Source organism: Littorina saxatilis, linkage group LG16 (assembly GCF_037325665.1).
Source record: "Littorina saxatilis isolate snail1 linkage group LG16, US_GU_Lsax_2.0, whole genome shotgun sequence".
In the NCBI taxonomy this organism is placed as follows: domain Eukaryota; kingdom Metazoa; phylum Mollusca; class Gastropoda; order Littorinimorpha; family Littorinidae; genus Littorina; species Littorina saxatilis.
The window spans coordinates 21,093,321-21,107,402 of NC_090260.1; the positions used below are offsets into that span (position 1 = coordinate 21,093,321).

At 39.3% G+C, this 14,082-nt stretch overlaps 1 protein-coding gene across 1 annotated transcript in view; it reads left to right on the top strand.

The window, feature by feature from the left end:
- Positions 1 to 3,347, top strand: part of LOC138951336 (serine/threonine-protein phosphatase 6 regulatory ankyrin repeat subunit B-like) — a 28,749-nt gene extending 25,402 nt beyond the window's left edge. Inside the window, exons 6-7 of the mRNA XM_070322957.1 lie at positions 261 to 1,404; positions 3,334 to 3,347. Of these exons, the coding sequence (XP_070179058.1) occupies positions 261 to 1,404; positions 3,334 to 3,347 (1,158 nt within the window). The remainder of the gene's footprint in view (positions 1 to 260; positions 1,405 to 3,333) is intronic.
- The last annotated feature ends 10,735 nt before the right edge of the window (positions 3,348 to 14,082 follow it).

The following is a 14,082-nucleotide window of genomic DNA, read 5'->3' on the forward strand; positions in this document are numbered from 1 at the left end:
AACGTCCAGATTCAAATGAAGAAAATAATTTGCTATTAGCATGTCTACAGGGACAGATTCACACTGTGAAAACATTGTTGAACGAAATTACAGACATGGAACTTGCAAAGTTTGAAGATCTCACTCCTCTGCATATTGCTTCTATAAGTGGAAACAATGACTTGGTGAAGATGTTGATCACCAAGGGGGTAGATGTTGACAACAGAGACGTGTATGGGGAAACCGCTCTGTACAAAGCATGCTGGCAGGGAAAGGTGGACACTGTCAAGATGTTGCTGGAGAAAGGAGCTGATCTACACATTGCAAACAAACTCGGTATCACACCATTACACATAACATGTCTAAATGGACATACTGACACAGCACTGATACTGATCAACAGTGGTGTTGACATTATTACAACAGACACAGTTGGGGAAACTGCTCTGTACAAATCATGCTGGCAGGGAAAAGTGGACACTGTCAAGATGTTGCTGGAGAAAGGAGCTGACCCACAGATTGCAAAGGTAGACGGCAGAACACCTCTCCAAACTGCTTGTTATAATGGACACACTGACATAGCGCTCATGTTGATAAATAGTGGTGTTGATACTAACATAACAGACACAGATGGGGAAACCGCTCTGTGCAAAGCAGGCAGCCAGGGAAAGGCGGAAACTGTCAAGATGCTGCTGGAGAAAGGAGCTGATCTACACATTGCGAACAAACTCGGCATCACAACCTTACACACAGCATGTTGGAATGGACGTACTGACACAGCGCTGATTCTGATCAACAGTGGTGCTGACATTGATACAACAGACACAGTAGGGGAAACCGCTCTGTACAAAGCATGCTGGCAGGGAAAGGTGGACACTGTCAAGATGTTGCTGGAGAAAGGAGCTGATCTACACATTGCAAACAAACTCGGCATCACAACCTTACACACAGCATGTTGGAATGGACGTACTGCCACAGCACTGATACTGATCAACAGTGGTGCTGACATTGATACAACAGACACAGCTGGGGAAACTGCTCTGTTTAAAGCATGCTGGCAGGGAAAGGTGGACACTGTCAAGATGTTGCTGGAAAAAGGTGCTGACCCACACATTGCAATGGGGGACGGCAGAACACCTCTCCACGCTGCTTGTTACAATGGACACGCTGATATAGCGCTGGTGTTGATAAATAGTGGTGTTGATATTAACATAATAGACACAGCTGGACAAACTGCTCTGTTCATGGCATGCCAGCAGGGAAAGTTCGACACTGTCAAGCTGTTGCTAAAGAAAAGTGCTGATAGTAATGTCCCATCCAAACGAGGCCTGACACCGCTGCACGTAGCTTGCAGTGAGAACCAAGAGTTCGTTGTCAGACTGCTGTTGTCCTGGAGAGTCAACACTAGTGCCAGAGATAATGCGGGCAATACAGCATGCCAACTTGCAAGACAAAAACAATTATGCAATATAACGACACTTTTTGTATTACAGACGGTGGAAGGAAGATACAGAACAAAGACATGCTTGGTTTCATGAAACAATAATTGCAATGATCGTTACAGGCAGAGATGGAGGATTATTGCCAGTGACCTTCACGTGCTTAAAATTCTTCACCACCAACATGTCGCACTTAAATTCCATAATCTCTTTTATTTCTGCTAAGATTTCAATGTCAACCCAATGTGCCAGAATTATCGGTTGGGAACACATTTTACAAAGACTCTTGAAATTTAGGATGTTTTTGTGAAATTCGCCAGTAGTTTTCTGTATCCCAAATGCTAATTTAGTCGACTTTACCTCAATCATATGGATGTTACCTTTCAATTCACAGCCCTCCTTCCCGTGTAAACGATTGCGTGCGCAACTGGGTGTCTGCTCAGGCGTTTTCATTGTTGTTGTTGTTATTGATGATGATGTTGTTGTTGTTGTTGATGATGATGATGTTGCTGCTGCTGATGATGTTGTTGTTGTTGTTGTTGTTGTTGTTGTTGTTGTTGATGTTTCCAGACCTGGGAACCCCTGTTTTGCACTTGGAGTATACTTAGACAAACTTGGAGTATTTTCAGAAACAATGAGCGTACTCGATCACACCGCATTTGAACACCCATGATTCAAACATGCTTCACACACGTCCGTCGCACCGTTAATAAAGTTTACAAATAACCCACATGTAAAAACAAATTCGTCTTTCAATGTTTACTGACAACTACTAATCATGTGTCAATTTACTGGATCGGCCTCGGGATGCGCTTGTTAAGAAAAGTAGCCTTGGTATTTTTCTCGTCATATTTTGTTCCCACTGAACGTACTGATCGTATTCTAGACAATCATGCGTACAAAATACGGCGAAATCGTATGGGTTCCCAGGTCTGTGTTTCTGATTACATTTTCTGCTTCTTGCTTGTATGCATTGACAAATTAGTCCTCAAAACTGCTTATTAATCAACACTAGCTTACATAAAGATTAGGGTTGTGTGTTTAAATGATCTTTGCAGTGTGAAAAGAGAACACTTCCGACTGGCACTGTGCAAGATTGACACTCAAGCATGTCCTTTTATTTTTTGCAAACCGATATTTGGTTATTGTATGCATTACAATGTTTTAGCTATGTTCTACTTTGCTATGTTTTCATAGACATTAAATTGAATTGTGTTGTAATGGTTGGTTGCTGTTCATTTGTAACGTCCCTTCAACCGAGTTGGCTTGCTGTATTGAGAGAAAAAAACCACTAAGTGTTGCAAAGATTACTGTTAATCATGCTTTTTTTATGCTTAGTCAGCCTCATTGTTTCATGTTCAATGACAATGTATACTGTTGCTTGATGAGAAATGTTTACCTGCATTTTACATATTTATTGTTACACATCTTTTGAATATCACAGGCACATTGATTTTTGTATCAAATATATTTTGTTGACTTTATTTTCTATAGTAGCCAATTTGTGCAATTTTAATGTTGACACTTGTAGGTACTTTTCCTTTGATTATAAGGTTAGAATCAGTCTTTTTCATGTCATTGCTTTCACATCAAAACAAGTTAGAGATCACTGAGAAAGATGGCTTCTTTGCTGTGTTAATGATCATGTTAATCACACTAGGTCTCACCAGGCTTTCACTGGTGATAAGAATATTCTTCTTCTTTGACATACCAGGTTTGCAGAAAGGAATTGATTTGCTAAATTGATTTGGCATACTGACATAAGTGTGAGTGAGGAAATCATTTCAGCAAAATATCCTAGTCTGCACACAACGTAACCAAGTTGCAGCAAAACAACATAACGTTGACGCTTTCTCAAATATTAGTGAAGATAGAGATCTGAAACTTTGTACACTCCTGGTTTGATGACTTTCAGGCAAGCTCGGTTGACCGTAGTCAAATTTCAAGGTCACAGCAGGTCATGTTTTGGTAAACATTAGTTCTTTTTTCATACTACAACTTTAAAACTTCACACACTTGCAAGGTTGGATGTTTTTCACTGGCTCAAGGCCTGAATTAAGTCTGGCTGATCCTGGTCAAATTTGTTCAAAGTCACAGTGAGGCAGATTGGTAGGAAAAATAATCATTTTCTTGAACGTTTATGGAGCTAGAGCAGCAGCTGATTTGTTTGTGATTCATGTATGACGAAGGTGAGTCATTCCAGCGTTCGCTCTTCTTCTTGGTACATGTACATGTGTCCCAGGGAAGGAATGGTCATGTCCCAGGGAAGGAATGGTCATGTCCCAGGGAAGGAATGGTCATGTCCCAGTGAAGGAATGGTCATGTCCCAGGGAAGGAATGGTCATGTCCCAGTGAAGGAATGGTCATGTCCCAGGGAAGGAATGGTCATGTCCCAGGGAAGGAATGGTCATGTCCCAGGGAAGGAATGGTCATGTCCCAGTGAAGGAATGGTCATGTCCCAGGGAAGGAATGGTCATGTCCCAGTGAAGGAATGGTCATGTCCCAGTGAAGGAATGGTCATGTCCCAGTGAAGGAATGGTCATGTCCCAGGGAAGGAATGGTCATGTCCCAGGGAATGAATGGTCATGTCCCAGGGAAGGAATGGTCATGTCCCAGGGAAGGAATGGTCATGTCCCAGGGAAGGAATGGTCATGTCCCAGGGAAGGAATGGTCATGTCCCAGGCAACATCTTGAACGGATCAATTGGGATTTAAATGTGTGTTGTTGCGGAAATGAATTTCGATATTGAAGATTTATTGTAAGGCGCTTAAAACTATAATATTGGGATTTGCGCTGTATCAATACTCTTATCATCACTATTATTACTTACAAGATGGGTTACACAAGAAGGAAGAGTCCTTTCAGAATTGTTGCTTTATCACTTTAGTCTGTTTTATGAAGAAGATTTATCTAGTAACACACTCATTGTACATAAATGATGATTAGTCTTGATGTGTTTCTCCCATGTTCAATGTTCTCTTAATGGTCAATGCCAATGTTTTGTTGCTTGATCAGAAATATTAAAATGGCTTTATTGTATGTATTTACTGTTGATTCATTATTTAAATGTACATAAACCTCTGGGTATCAGTTTGTTCTTGTTGTCAGTTTTGGTGTAGCTTTCTTTTTGCTAACAGTTAACATGTATATTTCAACTTATCTTTTGAGAGAAAGGCGGATGAGCTTCTATTTTTTTTAAATCACAGTTATTTTTATTGGCCTTACTTTGTGAGAATAATGTGTTTTGCAGATAAGAACAATTGTTGTTTTGTGCATATTTACTGCTGTTTGTCTTGTGTAAGTCTCAGGTACTTGCGAATTCGTGTGCTCACAAGAAATGGTGCTTTTCATTTTGCTAGCGATGGTTACGGTGATTGCATGGACACTAATTGTTGATGAAGAATGATCATGCTTTTTTGATTCTTGGTCAACCACCTTTTTCATGTTCAGTGACAATGTATACTGTTGCTTGATGAGAAATGTTTATATGCATTTTTATTTTATTTTTTATTTTTTTAACGGTGGTCTAAATTTGAGTGTACAAGCAACTTCTTGTTTCTTGTGTTCTCCTGAGTTTATCGTTATAATCACGCAATAGATTCAAATCAAGAGTTACTGGACAAACTTGGCATGAGTTTGATTTTTGTATTGACATTTTCATTTGAATTTTCGAGGTCGTCATAAACGGTTGATACTTATGATCAAACAAATTATAGAGTAGCCAGTTTAAGTTAACATGAAAAACATGTTTCTGGTTTGTATTGGGAAAAGATCTTTTTCATTTGCTGACAGTGTACATCTGCATTGAAACTTTGTGATTAGAATATATACATTTGCTATCAATAGTGTATGCACTTTGTTTTAATCGCTTTTTGTGTTATTTATGAGCATAACATGTTAAATGGAAAAGACAAAAGATGATGCAACATTTAATGTAATGAGTTTATCATGTAATTGTTCATCTCTTGGACATCATGGGAATATTTATGCTAATCGTGGTTGTTATTTTGTTTGTTCTCTATTCTTGCTTTTGCAGCTTTATTATTGGTACTTGCAGGCAATCTAACTTTTGATCATTAGTTTTTGACTTTTTGTTTGTGTGTCATTGCTCAAAGATTGATAACTTTTCAGTAGTGTTATTAATGACGAGTTTTTGCTTTACTGCTTGTCTATTTTTTGTTTTGGTTTGGTTTTTGTGTGAAGTGGAGTATTGTGGTGACTAAATATGCAAAAAGTGTTGACAATGATGTGTTGCTGGAATGTGTGTTTTTCTCTGTATCTATGTTTTATGTTCTATGGGTGTTTGTTTCTATACTTATGCTGATAAGCTGACACAAATCTTGATACAACATTCGTGTCATACGGTTGCTTTTTTATTTGGATAAAGATGACATTTTGTATATCACTTGTCCTTATAGATGTTATATGATATTTTCTCATAATTTTTATATCAAGATTTGCTCAAAACTCTTCATAGATCGAAGTTTGATTTCATTTTTTATAAGTGAGTGTTTTAAGGAGACACTCTGTGAGCAAACTTGCAGCTGTACAGAAAGAGTCGGCAAAAATTATCTAGAAATTTACAACATTCAAAATTAATAACAATGTGAATGTATCATTGTTTTTGTAAAAACTATCCTGTTTCACGAATAACAATTCCGAATGTAGGTTTCGATACTTGGAAAAGTTCCAATACATAACGTTACCATATCTAGCAATATTACACTTTTTTTTTAATCCTATGGTTTAAACGCCACACAAGTAATCGAATCCTGCTGCTGTGGGCCGACTTAATGCTGCTCTTATCTCACAGAAAGAAACTGTTGATGGTCTGCCTCTGTACAGCTTGTTCCGTGAAATTAAACCTTATTGTTACGCTCAATGCGTTAGGCATACACAACATTATGCTTTGATTACGTTTTTAATGTCTTTAAAGGTTGTTGCTTGTTGTTTTTGTGTGTTGTTGTGGCCGCTTTGTTTCAGCAGTCATCTTAAACGGGTACTGCAGTAGAATTTTATGTTATTTTTTTTTTAAATGTAAACGTTTCTGGTAAGATAAAGAAGGTGAGATAACTGTTTGAACTGTTTTGTATTACAGAGGGAAAATGTGACACTAAACAAATATAATGTCAAGGCAACAACTGATCTAACCAGATTTGAGTGTTCAAACAGATCAAAGGAAATATTTGTGAGCGGGATATATTTTTCGAGTGGGGTAGGTGGGGCGGGGGGGGAGGGGGGGGGGGGGCTGGGCATTTGTGGCTAAGCCAGATTCTATGATAAAATGTTATTGTAATTACGGGTATCTGTTTGTTTTCCCTTTCTTGGTTACCACAATAACATCAAAAAAACTCAAATTAAAGGGTGTTTTAAATGTTATGATTTTGCTTGCACGTTTGGCTTGTGTTGTTTTCTTTTTCTTCTGATTAAAAAGAGCAGAGTTTTTGTAAATGTTTTCAATACAAGTTCTGATTTTTTCAAACAGTGTGGGTGGTTTTTTTTACTCTTTCGTTTATTCCATTTTTTTAATTGAAAAAGAAGATTTAACTGGTAAAAGTCAAGTGTACATTATTTGTCTTGTGTAATTGAACTTGAAACTACCATCAGTATCCTTTACCCAAAAACAAACAATACCTTGGTATACCCTTAGGATTTTTCAAGGATTAGTCATCGTGTGTCCAGTGACTTAAAGCCATATGTACTCGATGACTATACACGCTAATTGCTTTACCAACAGCTGGAGACAGACTAAATTAAGTTCCCTGCAAAATATTGTGGTCTAGGACCCCTTAAATGTTGAGATATTTGAATTTTCATTTTGATCTGGATCGTCCTATTTATAGATTTGGCAACACATGTAACGTTGATGCAAGGGAGAGAACACCGCGGCTTTGTTGACATCCTCACTTTTTCAGAGGCTAGAACAAGCTGTAATGCATGTATTATGGTCCGCGCATGGTGACGTATCGTCATTATATGGTCTTATGGTGCGTTTGACATCGATTGTGGGCAAACTACACTTTGTAAACACGGGAGTGCGTTAGTATGCCTTTAAGTGAATTCACAAAGGCGATTGTTTAGTCTGCTAATCTTTTGAATTATCCGTTCTTCAGATAATCGATAATTGAATTCCTTGATTTGATGAGAGGTTGATATTTTGATTGTGACATGCTGGATGAAAATAGTACTCTTATGAATTACTGGCCTATATTATCCTTTGCTTTTCTAATAAATATTATGCTGATAAACATCTTCAGAGTCAGTTTGTTTTTCTATTTGTCAGTTGCTTCCCATTTATGTGGCTTTGACTCTCTTTAGGAACTGTTTTAATACATGAGAACTGTGGCAGTACATATTGCAGTGTTCGAAAGATCAAGCATAGATTTACATTATTATTTTACTGTAAGTTCATCTAAAACGTTGACAAAAGTCCCATCTTTTTGGCGTCACCGGACACAGAAAAGAATACTTAGCTTTAAATTTTTTTCCTCTATATTTCCAATTCACATTAGCTTCCACATTGGGATTATTTTGCCGTCTTACCTTTGAAGCATCTCCCTACTTACTTGATACAATAAGAAACGAGATGAGCCACTTTATGAACATTCATATGAGGATTGTACTGGCAATCTGAGAGAATATACTCATAATCGCACGTATGAAATTGTCAATGATTTCAAAACCATTATTAAGGCAGGTCTTAATTCAGACCTAAGTCTACTTCGCGAAGACTTCGTGAAGTGTTTGTACCGAAAGTCAGTGTTATCTAAAGGTCCCTGCGGCCAGTGTCGACTTCCCACACTTAATTTGAGGCTTTAGGCTGGTGAGTGGTTGGTGTTTTTACCGCGCTGTTCTTCTTCTTGTTCTTGTTCTTGTTCTTGTTCTTGTTCTTGTTCTTCTTCTTCTTCTGGTGTCTTCTTCTTTTTTATATTTAGTCAAGTTTTGACTAAATATTTTAACATCGAGGGGGAATCGAAACGAGGGTCGTGGTGTATGTGCGTGTGTGTGTGTGTCTGTCTGTCTGTCTGTCTGTCTGTCTGTGTGTGTGTGTGTAGAGCGATTCAGACTAAACTACTGGACCGATCTTTATGAAATTTGACATGAGAGTTCCTGGGTATGAAATCCCCGAACGTTTTTTTCATTTTTTTGATAAATGTCTTTGATGACGTCATATCCGGCTTTTCGTGAAAGTTGAGGCGGCACTGTCACGCCCTCATTTTTCAACCAAATTGGTTGAAATTTTGGTCAAGTAATCTTCGACGAAGCCCGGGGTTCGGTATTGCATTTCAGCTTGGTGGCTTAAAAATTAATTAATGACTTTGGTCATTAAAAATCGGAAAATTGTAAAAAAAAATAAAAATTTATAAAACGATCCAAATTTACGTTTATCTTATTCTCCATCATTTGCTGATTCCAAAAACATATAAATATGTTATATTCGGATTAAAAACAAGCTCTGAAAATTAAATATATAAAAATTATTATCAAATTTTTTTTTTCGAAATCAATTCAAAAACACTTTCATCTTATTCCTTGTCGGTTCCTGATTCCAAAAATATATAGATATGATATGTTTGGATTAAAAACACGCTCAGAAAGTTAAAACGAAGAGAGGTACAGAAAAGCGTGCTATCCTTCTTAGCGCAACGAATACCCCGCTCTTCTTGTCAATTCCACGGGCACTGCCTTTGCCACGGGCGGTGGAGTGACGATGCTACGAGTATACGGTCTTGCTGCGTTGCGTTGCGTTCAGTTTCATTCTGTGAGTTCGACAGCTACTTGACTAAATATTGTATTTTCGCCTTACGCGACTTGTTTTTTTATCATGTTACACTAAACCAACATATATTTTTGTTTGGCCCTATGTCACCTACATTTAATCTGTCTATGCTAAAGAGGGCACATGTACAGGCTACTGATTTTATCAGGTGGGGCGGGTGGGTGTGGGGGGGGGGGTGGGGATAATAAATACACGATCACAAGGTCACATGCCAGTCCCCGAGCTAGGCGAGAGTGAACCCCAACATTGACTTGAACGAAACCTGTGTAGGGACATTAACGATTGCCAAAAAGATAAAGAAGGCCACCATTAACCGCACACATCGACAGGCAGAACTGTTTGTTAACTATATATTAGAGCTTAGTTTGTCTTAATGTCTTGCTTACTCTTAATGTTATGCTACAGCAGAATTGATGATATGTTTCTTATCTAAGCAAAATTAATTTCTGCAAAATATGTTTCGAATTTGACGTGTGATTTGCATAAACAAATCAATTTATTTTGCAAAATGTTTATGTATCTGCTGCATTAGGAAGAAAATGACGAATCAAATCTTGTTTAAAAGGTACAACACGCCTGTGTTCTGTCCTGCAATAATTATGCCAATCAGGACGATTGTATTGCTATTTCAATTTGCTTTTTAAACTGCCCTAATTTATTTTTTTTTTCTCTTGTCATGGCCAAGAAAGGTAAGTTTGTTTAATGTATGCCCTCAGAGTTCCACAAAATGTGCGTTCCTGCGTCCTATAGGCCTACAATGATTCATTCAACGCTACTGGACTTTTGCGCTAGTAACGTCATGGTTGCTCTCTTAGGGTTGAGCATACATTATTATCAAGAGCCGAAATCGGCGGCAAAAAATAAACGTCCCGGCGCCCTTATATCCCCCCACCCCCATCTCTAGCGCCAGATCCCGCCCCCAAGCACCCCTAACCTTTTCCGTTCTCTTAACAAACTTTCCTACTGTATCTCGTAATCTCTATTTCAAGGTTTCCCCTTTATCTGTCTTTGCACAACACCACCCCTCCCACTCCCCTTGCTCTTTACTATTTACCGCTCGTTTTGGATTAAACAGTCCAGGTAATGTTCGTTACTAGCCAGATTTTTCAACAGGGATTCGTCTTTCACGAATAACACGATTGGAATAGGGATACACTTTTTACCGCATATTTTCCAAGTAAGAGTTGTGCACGACCCACGATATCCGATTGATGAAAAAAAAAAACAGTAAAGACCGTCAATAAATTCCATATCGCATGGGTCGACACTCGTAAGTGTCCCTCTAAACACAGAAGGTTGCCAGGAATTCTAAATGTGAGTTAAAAATAGAACACTGCGTAATCTCAACGTAGCTTAATATGTCACAGTAGCTAGTTTGCTGAACACGGAGGGTACGCTAATCGTGTGACAGTGATGAATAGCAACCTCGTGTGCCTGTTGTTATCATCAACATTGTACATTAACAGACACGTGTATGTATTCAATTCTTATTAGAGAGTTTTATTATAAATCCACCTACTGGACGTAATCGAAAATTAAGCAGATGGGTATTCACTTCAGCCACCGTAACGAAAACGCGCTATCTAACTGACGCCTTGCGTGTCATCCTCATACATACAAGTAACAAGAGGCGAAGCCTTCAAGGCTCACGTAAGAAATCGACAAACAGTAACACAAACTCAATCACTCCGTCACACATACACACACACACACACACACACACACACACACACACACACACACACACACACACACACACACACACACACACACACACACACACACACAGTAAGCATAGGTGACACTGTGCAAGAAAGCGAGACACTAGATCTAGATCTGTCTGTCTGCATGTAGCCTACTTACAGGGACACGACTGCCAACTAGTCTCGGCCCGTTCAAAATAACAATGACCGAGACTTTCAATAATTCCTTCGCGTGACGTCTAACCCTCTTACGCCATAATGTGACGTCTTCAAATGTTACAGTTTCTATCACATACGCACACACACGCACGCACAGACAGACACAAGTTAGCATCGCATAGGCTACACTTACGTGAGTCAAAAACCACACATGTGTCTCCATGTCACTCTCGGACATTATTTTAAGATCGCTCCAATTCAAATCTAATCACTAACAAATAGTATAAACATGGAAAGAAACAATTGAAGAAAAACATGTTAAATATAAAAGGGAATAAAAATAATGCGGAGAAAGTTAGAAAGACCACAATAAAAAAAGAGAACACAAAATGAACCTCACACACCTCACACACACACACAACAATACCACCACACACGCAAAACAACAACAACAACAACAACACATACAACAACAACAGAGAGAGAGAGAGAGAGAGGGAGAGAAAGAGAGACAAAGACAGACAGACAGACAGACAGACAGACAGACAGACAGACAGGCAGACAGACAGACAGACAGGCAGAGAGACAGACAGACAGACAGACAGACAGACTCTTACAATAAATAAAACCGACGACAACAACAGTCACACACATAACAACAACAAATACTGACTCACCCAAAGAACACACGAAGCATGTCAGCAATATCATTTTCCGGGAGGAGTGTCTTCACAGTCGCAACAAAACCAGCGCACACATCAAGTTACGACGCACAAATGATCAACCTTATATTCTACAAACACGCACACACACACACACACACACACACACACACACACACACACACACACATACATACATACACACTGACACACACCCACACTGACACACACACACACTGACACACACACACTGACACACACACACACACACACACTGACACACACACACAGTCACACACACACACACACGCACACACACACACACTGGGACACACACACACACACACTTTGACACACACACACACGCACACGCACACAAAGAAACACATTCATCCTCTGTGAAATGCACAAACACCACCACAAACACCACCACAAACACCACCACAAACACCACCACAAACACCACCACAAACGCGATAGACACTCATATGCTGATTAAACGTATACATAACCGGCCAAAAAAACAATTCCTCTTGTGAAATGCCAAAATCTGAAGGATGATTTCTATTTGTGTGTTTTGTCCCGTTTGTGATAAGTTTATAACATGTGAAATTCCTGACCTTGTTCCATCTTTGAGTGTAAGCCCTACTGCCTCATCACGCACTTTCCTTAGTCGCACTGGGCACCCCCCCCCCCCCCTACCCCCCCTCCCCCCCCCCCCAAAAAAAAAGGAGATTCGGCCCTCCTTCTCAGCTGTCTCAGATATACTCGAAGTATATTTTGCGAATTTATGTTGCCAAATAGATCATAGATCAATATTTCACTACACGGATCGATGCACAGCCGAAATAGGTGTGACTTTCACACTGCCGAAGACTACCAGCAAGTAGCAGACATAAAACAGACAATAACAGATCTAATTAAAAAAAAAAAAAGATCCGTTCGCTCAAGAACAGTTACTCCGGTTATTTGTGTTTAGTTATTTCCCCTGCAGCAAGTTTCCTTGCAGTCGCGTAGTGAAATTAAGTCATTGGAAGATTTTTCGAGTCGTCTCAGTCTATTGGGCACGGTAAGTTCTATGCTGACAAAAGTCACTTTCGGACAACACGACGATTGACTTAATTTATGAGCCCAAATGTAACAATATCGACAAGAATGTACGCATTTGACATTAAATGAAACATTCATAGACAGTTTCCAACTCACCAGATCTGCCAAAGAGCCGTCATTCATGAAAAAACGATGATTTTAATCAGACAGGTATCGGAAACAAGCCTTGGTCACCTGCGTTATTCCTTCCAAGGCGACGTGACGGCGCCACATGTGTTTGTTTATGGCTGTTTATCGCGAAACAACACAGTTGAAATTTGTGTGTAAAATACCACAAATTTGTGGTGAATCAGTTCGTCATCTGCGTTTCGATGGTAATTTAGTCAGATTGGAGTTACTTTGAATCGAAGGCGAGGGTAACCTGCGTTATTTGTGTGACGGCGTGAACAAATTTGATTGCAATATTTTATACAGAAAGTAAATTTCAATGATTCTGGCTCAGACTTGTAGATCTGTTATGCAGTGTTTTGGTAGTGTATCTGCTTTTCTGCTATGAAGCTCATTTGGAGTGATACGCTGATCGAAGTGGGGTACCCTATGTGTGACATCAGCCGTATGCAGATTACGCCTCAGAACACTCTCGCATTTCACAAAGACAACAATAATTTGCAACATTTCAAGAACTGCATCAGTTTTATTAGATACTATTTCAACAAAAACAGCACAAACACGACTATTATCAACAACACAGAACGGGAGGTAAGTCTTCAAAGACGCACCAAGTGTGCGTTCCCATTTTTGGACGCCATTTTTGCTAGCATTTTCACAGTAAATCTTAATATTTCCATATCTATTGAATGATTTTGGTATTTTCTTTGATTAATTGTTCCGATTCTCCTTTCTCTCTGGCATGTACTGGGTGCTTTGTGACCAGTTTCTCCCCTAGACTGTAATGAAAAAATGCGTCCGTGTGTGCTGACCCCCACTTGTGACCAGTAGCAAAGAACAACTCACATGAAAGAAACAAATATGGGCGGTGGTTGGAAGGAAGGGAAGGGGGGTAGGGTGCGCGCATTTGCTCGCAATCAATTTGATAGCCCTCCGACACCTATATGTACCTGCGAGTTGTGGTTATGTGGTTGTGACAATATGTCGTAAAAGCGAGTGCGTTCCAGTTTTGTGTTGGCTTGCGTGTTGCGTTGACAAGGTCTGAGTAGTTTTATTCTAAAGACAGAAAGAGCGGGACAAACAAACAACCGTTTCAGTGCTGTGTACATGTTTTCTGTGTCTGGTTCAATATTACGCTAAGA